This window comes from Cyprinus carpio, chromosome B12 (assembly GCF_018340385.1).
Source record: "Cyprinus carpio isolate SPL01 chromosome B12, ASM1834038v1, whole genome shotgun sequence".
Classification (NCBI taxonomy): domain Eukaryota; kingdom Metazoa; phylum Chordata; class Actinopteri; order Cypriniformes; family Cyprinidae; genus Cyprinus; species Cyprinus carpio.
Genome location: NC_056608.1, coordinates 10418060 through 10429564, shown reverse-complemented (window position 1 = coordinate 10429564; position 11505 = coordinate 10418060). Strand labels below are relative to the sequence as shown.

The 11505-nt window shown below is 36.6% G+C and overlaps 1 protein-coding gene across 1 annotated transcript in view; it reads right to left on the bottom strand.

The window, feature by feature from the left end:
* Positions 1-11505, bottom strand: part of LOC109068041 (renalase, FAD-dependent amine oxidase) — a 47355-nt gene that overhangs the window by 2245 nt on the left and 33605 nt on the right. Inside the window, 1 exon segment of the mRNA XM_019084911.2 lies at positions 3051-3226. Coding sequence (XP_018940456.2) covers positions 3051-3226 — 176 coding nt within the window.

Below are 11505 nucleotides of genomic sequence, written 5' to 3'. Positions count from 1 at the left end.
TATATCTGGGTCGATCTTCTTTATAAACTGCCTCTGTAGCTCATTAAAATGATGTATATATTCTACAGTCAGCAGTCAGTGATACAGGTCCTCACTGTAAATCTGACCCACGTTTGCAGATAACTCGAAAAGAGCCACAGCTAGAACAGTGTCTCTGTACAATGTTTAAATGTAGAAATGCAGCATGTAAATGACTACTGAGAGTAAACACATTCCATGCACGGCCCATTACAAAGGCTTCGGCCGGCCCCAACCCTCTGCCAGATAAACATCGAGGTGCAACGCACTAGAGCCAAGGAAATAGTGTCCATTTCCTGGGCTTTCACTAGGCATCTTACAGACCGAGCGCTATCATCATTCTGTCCAAACTCCCCCTCCCATCTTGTATCTTTAAATGGTAATCTGTGTGTAAATCAATTGATAAATGTTGGGCCTGAAACATGGCCAAGAACAAACTGTTTGGTTTATTTCAGAGGTACGCTGAAGTAAGAAAGCCTGAACTCCTTAACCTCCTTAAATCTGCTTTACTCCGCGTTCCTCTGGTGTATATTGTGTCAGAACTTTGGTGCATCAAACTGCAGGGCCTGGCTGCAGGATAGTTTACCCCTAAATGAAAGGTCTGTCATCAAGGCTTGAAAATCAATTAAGGTGTAAATTATGTCAAACTATTCTTTTTTGAGCAAACAATCTCTTTTAACTACTCCTGTAAGAGAATTAAAGGGCTTTTCCCAAGTTAAGGAGTTGTAGAAGGTTTTCAACACTTTTTTTTTTTTTTTTTTTTTTTTTTTTTTACAAATACAGCCATTAAGTTATGAAATAGTCTTGCAAACTTTTTTTATAGCAGTGACCCAAAAATCGGTCGCACATCTGTTCAAAATACTAAATGCCAATGTATGGTAAATGTATAGTCATCCATTTACAATAGGAATATAAATAAGCTAATCAGTTTTAAAAGGGAGAATATTCAAAGGCTTTTGATGTTTTGTGATGGTGGTTTTAAAGATTACGTGTCCAATAAACTCTAATATTTTGGCACAAATTCCCCCATAACTTGGTAGAAGCTGAGGCCTTCGCCCTCATGAATAAAACTATGAGATGTACAGGAAAATAAAATCCAGATTACACTGAATAAGTGCTACATGTGTTATGTAGGGTTGCAATTTGATGATTAAACTAAAATGTAAGTTTATTCCTTTTGCTGACACTTTTGTCATGGTGAATTCATATTAATATTTGTTACTTTATTATTATTTCTTAAACACTACTTATTTTGTCTTTGTCTTTGAATATAATCTTTTTTTAGTTTATAGTACATTATTGTAAGTTTTATTAATCATGCTAAATGAAAATTTAATTGACAGCACTAAATACTACACATTTTTAAAATGACATTAATGTTACACCTAGACCACATCAGATGTTAATGACTGAGGTTGTGTGTGCATTATCCACCATGCCTATTAATTATGAATTGAAGTTATGTATTATTAAGCATGAGTGATAAAAAAGGAATGCACATGTTCTGTGCACTAACAATGTATTGTCTGTTGAAAAAAGAAGTCTACATTTACAGTAGATTGAAAGTCATGACTCATGATGAGTATTTCCAGCCATTATAGTCCAGAGAAGTCAATGACTTTGACATGTGGTGAGTGTGAGTGTGTATTGCTGGTTTATGCTCAGCAAACTGTGATGTGGCAAATTACTTTAAGACCGACTCCTGCTCCATGCCCTCTGTGTGTTTGACTGGGAACTAGCATGCGCACAGGTGTGTGTGTGTGTGTGTGTGTGTGTGTATGTGTACACATGTGTGAGTAAGTGCTGTGTTCCCGCCTTTGCAGTCTAAACGGGCCTTGGCCCACTCTCTGGCACTCAGCGAGCTCTGCGCTCCCACACAGATGTTCTATGTCCTCTGACCTCAAACTGAGGCCCAGTGCTGTGTGTCACAGAGGAGCTGAGAGTGTGGGGGCTTCGAAAGAGAACGTCTGTGTGTGTTTGAGAGAGAATGCAACTGTGCGAGAAAGGGCGCAGTCCCACACAGTGTGTGAATGCATAAAGTACTACTGTAAGTTTGTGTGTGTGTGTGAGCCAAGTGAGTGGGGTGAGTGTATGGATTTCTGTGTGTGAATCTACCAAGCCTCTTTTGAAAAAGTTGAATTAGTTTTTCTTAATCTGTATTTTGTCTGTTTTCTAGTAAATATATATATATATATATATTTTTATTGCTTATTTATTAGAGAAGCAAAACTAGACAATATAATCAACAGGTAATGCATCTTTAAGTTTATTACTTGTTTTAAGAAGAATTCAAACGAAATTGAATGAGGCTTATGCTGAACTAAAATATTTGTCAAAGTATAAAACAGGTCTTAATATTTGAAAACAAGTCTTAAGTTATGCAGCGTTGCTTCTTGAGTAAATCGCATTTAGTTCAGATGGTTTTTTTGTTGGAAAAAAGGACAAAAATACTTAGATACTTAATACTTTCAAAGAATATTTTATGCAGAATAGAAGATTATCTTCATTCAGTAGAGCAATTTGAAGACACTATCAGTCTGGCTTAATTAAAAATGAATATCTTCTGCTGTATACAAGGGAGGCTTCTATTAGTAGCACTTGCCTGAATAAGCCAAAACATCTCTGTTTTACTCGTTATATATATATATATATATTCACACAGATCACAGTGGACCCTTACAAAGATAATTCAAAATGCAGCAGATCATAAAATAACTAAAAGAAATTAGACTAAATATAAATCAAATCTAAAAATAATGAACTATATATGAATTATAAATATATAATATAAATTATTGACCCAGGATGGGATGGAATAGTACTGCTTTCAGTGACCCAGTTTAAGAATCTATAAACCTCTCTATCAAGATATCTGATGTCAAAGTTCAAAGGGAACTCTGTTTTAGGCCAAGTAATTATAACGTTTGAAAAAGAGCATAGATCGTGTATTCTGACTGACTCCAAACTTTTGAATAGCAGCAAACATTTGAGTTTCTTAGTCAAATTCTCAACACAGACTAATGTTGTCTCACCTGGGAGTATCTCCACTTCTGACACTTGATGCTGTCAGGTTGAGGTAGATCTGGCATCACCTTTTCCAGCTCTTCCAGGATGATGGGCTGTACCACATCCTTCTCCTCCTCCAGGTGCTGGATGCCAAAGGGCACACTAGTGTGCACCACCACAGAAGGTCCGCATTTCTTCGAAGCTGCCAAAGATACACACAGTTGATCAAACTCACATGTGGCTGCTTATGAAATTATTCATAAAACATACATAGATCCCACATTGTGCTACATTGAGAGAAAGATTGAGAAAAGGTTAAAGAAGAAAATTTCAAACGGAGGAAGAAATAAGGGTCAGATAACAGCACAGAGAGCAGAAAATGCCATAAATACTTTTTTTATAACTTGGGGAAAAAATACTTTTCTATGACTTAATGTGATATTTAAAAGAGACAAGAAAATTCTGTCAACATTTACTTAGCATCATGTCATTCCAAACTTTTCTTTCTTTTGTGGAACATAAAAAGAATATATTTGGAAGAATATTTCAAATCATTTTGCCAGTGGGGACCAAACAACATCAGATCCCATGGGCAAAAAAAACTTTTTTTGACTTCTCAAAAAATATCTTTCTTTGTGTCCATACAGGTTTGGATTAAGTAACCTAAAGATGACAAAATGTAATTTTTTTGTGTGTGAATTATGCCTTTAACAGATCAAGCCAGCTATTTCATTATCACTGTGAATCTGACATGAGCAGCTTTATTTGTTAGTCGTAACAAGTTAGCGTGAGTAGTGTTCAGTATTAGTATCCAGTTTTCTCTTCTCCAGACGATGGTTTCTCAGTGATATCATCTATGGGCACACCAGACCTCATGATCTAACGCTTTATGGGCCAAGCCCATTGCCAGAGACACGACCCATGACTGAGACCAGGCCTGATATATCAGCTTTGCACATAGTGTAGTCATTGCTCTAATGACACTGTTTTAAAACACATATTTAATATGATTGGAGGAAATCATGCTTTATTGGGCTCCATAAACATAGGGGTTGTGTTTGAGCAGCTGGAATGATTTGGCCCAGTGACTCGAGTAGTATGAAGATGCTGAAAGCTATCATTGATCTACACTTGAGGAACGAGGGCTAGGTCTGAATAAGACCACAGAGACTGGCTAAAACTTAATATTAAAGCCTCTGGCAGATTCACAGGGTAACACACTGACTTTATGGATCACCTGTGGGGAGGGGCCTTATACTTCAGTAAGATCTATTTTGTTTAGGAAAGTTTTATGGACCAACAGAGAACGACGAGCCATTAAATCATGACCACTGGCATAAATGGCAAAAATGTTGGAATAAATGTGGAAAAAGTCAGGCAAATCAAATGCACATGTCATTCTCATGCCTGATCTTTAAATAATATTGGACTAATAAAGAAATTGAGTATTCCTGAAAGTTTTTTTTGTGCATAAAATGCCTCAAGGAATAATAAATGAAGATTATTTTATGACTAACAGTGTTTACACTGCACTCAACAGTGGGTTTAAGTTTTCGTTTTTGTTTCAGAAGACCAGATAACCTGAGTAAAACTACATGGCAACATTTCCAACAGATGGACAAGCAGTTATTAAAACAAAGTGGTTGCATGCTGTATTTGCAAAATGATTAACCTTATAGATATGCAATAAATAACCCAGTTTACAAATGTACAGTGTGAAATCTCAAAACCTGACTACCCAGGATAATGTACAGTACAAGAGAATTTGAGCTAAAGTTAAGAATGACCCTGGCTTCACATTTTCAAGTGTGAAAAGCCTGTACAAAAAGCTGGTTAGGTCAATACCACCACAGGCAACAGACTGTGTCAACAGAGGAGGTACATGTGAGAAATCAAGTGCCTCTGTTGGATGAATGATAGAAGAAAATGGATAGATATAAATCCTTGTCCAAAATATAAGGTCACAAAATTATATATCTGCATGTACACTATCATTCAAATGTCTGGGGATGGTAAGATAATATAATGTCTTTGAAAGAAAGTTATGCTCACCAAGGCTGCATTTATTTGATCAGAATTACAGTAAAACAGTAATACAATATTCTATTTTAATACATTTTAAAATTCTATTTTATTCCTGTGGTGACAAAGCTGAATTTTCAGCAGCAATTATTCCAGTTTTTGTGTCTCATGATCCTTCAGAAATATTCCTAATATGCTTATTTGTTTCTCAAGAAACATTTTTTCTTGATATTATTATCAATGTTTAAAACCGCTATGCTGCATATTATTTTTGTGAAAAAGTTCAAAAGAACTGCTTTTATTTGAAATATAATTTTTTGTGAATGTAAAAGTCTGTCACTTTAGATCAATTTAGTGCATCCTTGTTCAATAAAAAAAAATACTCATTTATTTTGTTTGACTTTTTTGTTTATTAATTAGGTTTTTGATAACATCTAAATCGCTTAACAGACAATTTTGTTATTAAATACAAATATGAATTCATGAACAATAAGAACACGCTGTCTGAGGATACAGGAAAAGGTTTCAGATATTAGCTGCAAAGCTGGCATGGTCTAAGCGAAGGAAAGAGGAAGTCATTTTTTTCCAGTGTGTTCACTTGCTTATGTAAGAGTTTACAAGCATTTCAGATAAACCTAAAAGAGAGCTCCACATAACTTTCACTTTTCACTTTAAATCAGCTAAATTTATCAATGGAAGCCTTAACTTCACAATCATGTAGTGTTGTTTCTGTAAAAAGAGCTTAGTATCTGAAGTGATAAGAGCTGAAATTATTGTTCTAACCAGTCAAAGTTGACTTTGGCTGACCAGTATGAATATCAGTACTGGGCTGAAACACAGAGACACGGTCATTTTCCGTTTGCAGAGCAGTCAGACTATATACGTGTTTGGCACAACGCCAGACAGAGAGGAGGGGAAAAGGAGAAGCAGAGGGTGAGAGAGAGACCTTCCTTTACAAAAAGGAGTTTGAGTGTTTATTTGTAAGTGTGCATGTGCCACAAGAGAGAGAAAGAGGGGTCATGGAGCGTGGGTAGAGGGCTGGCAATGTGCCCGCTGGTTGAGTCACTTATTTCTTGGTGGGGGAAGAGCTTGTCACAAAGTTCACAGGGTAAATAGAAAACTGCTTTTTTTTGCCTGACAGAAAATTATTTTTAAAATGCATTACATATGAATTAAAAGTGGAGTCAGTAATTTTATTCTCATTTAAACCTTTTATCCATACAGAATGAATGGTACTTTTAATAAATATGTTCATTAAAACGGTTCATGAGATGAACACTCCACAATCAGTAGACTAATAAAAAATAAAATCCCTTCACTTGTGGAATTAATTTATCTGATTAAACAAATCACATCTATAAATTACTGAAGTGTAATTTTTTATGTTAAATGTTTCTTTAACACAACTACACAATTCACTCGCACTTATATACTTTAATTTCAAACCCGTATGACATTTTATAAATGAAGACATGTTGTAGGATAAAAGCTCTTTTCCTTCAGTCATAATAAATACTGTATGCTTCAAATTATGCTTTTTGAACTGAAATATGTGTTGGCAACCAGTGTTTTTTTTTTTTTTTTTACTAAAATCTTTACCCCTTTCTCAAATCAAGCCAATCTCCGATGCCTGTCTTTGTGACATCTCACAGGCAGGCCCCTCCCATAACAGTTTGATTGACAGTAGCGTTTCAGCACAGACTGGACCGGTGTCTTACCTTAGACCCAACCTGAGTGAGCTGTCATCAGTCCGCCACTGTTTTGATGCTGGAGCAGGTATAGACAAGAATGTCTCCTAAGCAACTGTGTTCTGTTGTTGGATTTAATAATGAACACAGCAGTCATCACTTATTCCCGACATCTGAGTTGCTGAAGGCGCAGTGGATTACGTTTGTTTTTGAAGTGATTGCGCCCCCGATCTACCTAAATGCGTCTATCTTCGCGCAAATCATTTGTGGTCCAGCTTCACCAACAGAAAGAGTGAGCATAAGGTTTTTTTAATGAATCTTTGCAAATCGCCTTTCCTAATAATGTGCTAATTAGCCAGTTTCATGATGAATGCAGCTAAAGTATACAGTCCCTCAGAGAGCGGCTCGGAAGAGAGGGGCGGGGTCAGCAGAGCTCATTAACATTTAAAGGAAAATGCTACAAAATGGCTTGCTCTGAAAAGAGCTGATTTTGACGGTAAAAAAGTGCTTTTAACACTGAGAAATTTTAACCAAACTGTTACAGACTTTTCAAAAATAAAATAAAGAAACAAAGAAAAAGAGTTTTTTTTTTTTTCCCATAACCCCAATAAAAAGCTCAAAAGCACTATAAAAATAGACCATACATTTAGGCCTAGTTGTCCTTGAAAAGTCCAATCTTTGCACTGAATATAGCTTACAAATCCAACTTGAATAATTATTTTACAAATTTGACGGATTTGGTTTTCAAGTTCAATTCAATGACTTGCAGGAGCTCACTAGAGGGAAGGATTATCATTGAGTATAGTCAGTCTGTTCTTTACAAAAAGCTATCATATGCTTTCAGAAGATATATAGAATATATGATTATAGCAAGCAAATTGTATGGACCACTTATAATGTTACCTTTATGGCGTTTTGCATCCTTTTTAAAGCTTGAAAGACTCACCGCAATGAAAAGAGAAACCGGCACAATTCTCTTTTTGTGTTCCACAGGCGAAAGAATGTCACACCTGTTAGGAGCTACATGAGGGTGAGTAAAAATAACAGGATTTTCATTACTGAGTGAACTATTCCTCCAATTTCCTCCTTTAATTACATACATAATGTTTTAATTAGACAATAAATCATGTCCAAAGAACATTAACGTCTGTGACGCCCACATCCAGACACATTAGTATTAACTATAGCGATCCCAATATGGCCCAGTACATGGAATGACAGACGTTCTATGTTAATAATTATAACTTAAAAATCCTTTCAAATATGAATCCTCTCTGAATAGTCCTTCTTTGACATTTTGGTAAGAAAGTTTCAGACTTCATATGTAATCAAATTCATATCAATTATGAACCAGTACTGTTTTTGGGAAACCATCATCCAGCCCAGATCTAGCTCATTCCACATTTACTGAACGGCACAAATGGGTTTCTCGCCAGACGTTCAGGAACACAGTAATAGCTTATCATTAACGGCCTGCCAAAAAGTTTTCAAAGAGAGCTTTGGGTGCTCTGTGAGATCAGACTCAGACCTACTTTACTGGAACTACAAGCAAAACACATTACAGAAATGAAAATGAAGATTAAAGCATGGCTGTGTAAAGGCTGAGGAGGTTGGAAGGACTGTGTCAGCCTAAAAGAACAGCGCAGCAGAATGCAAAATTTAACAGCTCCCCTAATTATGATGTTGCCCTCGGAAACACTGGAGTGGATGAAAGGTGACAGGTGCAGAGGCTGTTTTTACAAGACTATTTCCACGGGCTCCTGCAGATACACGGTCAAGAACTTGGTAAGGGAAAAACTCACAAACACAATCACATGCAAATTCTTCAAAAGCAAAAGCTTTCTTTAGTTGAACACGCACTAAAATCATATATGCACATAAGACACACACATCTAGAATACATATTAGCTATTTTTCCAGAATCTAGTGAATTGCCTTACAGACTGCTATTTACACAGACTACCTTCTAAAAGGGTTTGCACACAGGATGAGAAAGGCAGTGCCATTTAATTTTGTGGCTAGACCAACTCATAGGTATTGCACACCAGACATGGTCCAAGGTGGCAGTCCAAAACGATGAATCTAATCACTAAAAAGGGAGAAGTTGACACTGAAGGATTTGAAGTTTTGGTGTTTGAAAAAACAAAGCAGCACAAAGAGAAATGGCAAGATAAACCTTTGGGAAAAAAAAAATGCACAAAACACAATCTTACAGGCTAGGGTGAAGTCATCATGCACATTAACAGCGTTTTGGGACAAATATAATGTAATTTAATGAAAAACTATGTACGTGGCGCTCTGTGGTGTGGCAGGATTTTGAAAAGCTTTCTTAGTCATAGCTGGGTGCCATGGAAAGTCTCCCAGTGGTGCTGCCAGTGTGCGTGCGTGTACACTTATAGAAAACAATGTATTCGAAAACAAAACAAAACAAACTACAATAAATAAGGCACAAACAGTGATACGCTTTTAAGTAATTTCCCGACACAATGTGTAAACATTCACAGTTTAGGGTGAAAAAATATGTGAACCCTTGGATGAACTAACTAGTTTATGTAGAAATTCAGGTAAATTACATACAGGTGCTCGTCATATAATTAGAATATCATCAAAAAGTTGATTTATTTCACTAATTCCATTCAAAAAGTGAAACTTGTATATTATATTCATTCATTACACACAGACTGATATATTTCAAATGTTTATTTCTTTTGATTTTGATGATTATAACCGACAACTAAGGAAAATCCCAAATTCAGTATCTCAGAAAATTAGAATATTACTTAAGACCAATATAAAGAAAGGATTTTTATAAATCTTGGCTAACTGAAAAGTATGAACATTAAAAGTATGAGCATGTACAGCACTCAATACTAAGTTGGGGCTCCTTTTGCCTGAATTACTGCAGCAATGTGGCGTGGCATAGAGTGGATCGGTCTGTGGCACTGCTCAGGTGTTAAGAGAGCCCAGGTTGCTCTGATAGTGGCCTTCAGCTCTTCTGCATTCTTGGGTCTGGCATATTGCATCTTCCTCTTCACAATACCCCATAGATTTTCTATGGGGTTAAGGTCAGGCAAGTTTGCTGGCCAATTAAGAAAAGGGATACCATGGTCCTTAAACCAGGTACTGGAAGCTTTGGCACTGTGTGCAGATGCCAAGTCCTGTTGGAAAATGAAATCTGCATCTCCATAAAGTTGGTCAGCAGCAGGAAGCATGAAGTGCTCTAAAACTTCCTGGTATACTGCTGTGTTGACCCTGGACCTCAGAAAACACAGTGGACCAACACCAGCAGATGACATGGCACCCCAAACCATCACTGACTGTGGAAACTTTACACTGAACCTCAAGCAATGTGGATTGTGTGCCTCTCCTCTCTTCCTCCACACTCTGGGACCCTGATTTCCAAAGGAAATGCAAAAATTTACTTTCATCAGAGAACATAACTTTGGACTACTCAGCAGCAGTCCAGTCCTTTTTGTCTTTAGCCCATTCTGACGCTGTCTGTTGTTCAAGAGAGGCTTGACACAAGGAATGCGACAGCTGAAACCCATGTCTTGCATACGTCTGTGTGTAGTGGTTCTTGAAGCACTGACTCCAGCTGCAGTCCACTCTTTGTAAATCTCCCCCACATTTTTGAATGAGTTTTGTTTCACAATCCTCTCCAGGGTGAGGTTATCCCTATTGCTTGTACACTTTTTTTCTACCACATCTTTTCCTTCCCTTCGCCTCGCTATTAATGTGCTTGGACACAGAGCTCTGTGAACAGCCAGCCTCTTTTGCAATGACCTTTTGTGTCTTGCCCTCCTTGTGCAAGGTGTCAATGGTCGTCTTTTGGACAACTGTCAAGTCAGCAGTCTTCCCCATGACTGTGTTGCCTACAGAACTAGACTGAGAGACCATTTAAAGGCCTTTGCAGGTGTTTTGAGTTAATTAGTTGATGAGAGTGTGGCACCAGGTGTCTGTAATATTGAACCTTTTCACAATATTCTAATTTTCTGAGATACTGAATTTGGGATTTTCCTTAGTTGTCAGTTATAATCATCAAGATTAAAAGAAATAAACATTTAAAATATATCAGTCTGTGTGTAATGAATGAATATAATATACAAGTTTCACTTTTTGAATGGAATTATTCTAATTATTCTAATTATATGACCAGCACCTGTACTTTTTCCTGTCCCTGTAGCACCCACAAATATTTAGACTGAACTATTTTCAATAGTTATGTTCATGTTTTATTTAATAGTCAATATTTAGCACTGGAAAGTATTGACAATAACTATTGTCAATACTTTCCAGTGCTAAATAAATACAACCAGCAATTCCTTGGACTACATCCATCATCCAGAAGAAAAAACCATCATCACAGTGCAGTCTGAGATCATCTCTTTGTAACGATAAATGTGATACTGCTTTAGCAAGAACAAGGTACCTTAGTAGGCATATTTAAGCCATCTAATGTTAGGAACAGCCTTTGGAACAGAATAATTGACACTTTTGAAAAAGTATGGTTGATTTAATCTGGCTAACAAGTAATCAGAGTGGAAAATTCACACAAAAGTGTTTCAGAAAGAACCCTTAAAATACTAGATAAGATACGTGTACATGTGGTTTTCAATTAATATGTCTTGTATTATTTCTTACATAACATGCAAGTCCACACATATGCACACATTATCATGCATGCTGACTTTGGTGTAAATACACATACAGTGCCCTCCATAAGTACTGGAACAGTAAAGACAAAATTGTTCTGTTTGCTGTGGAGTCAAGA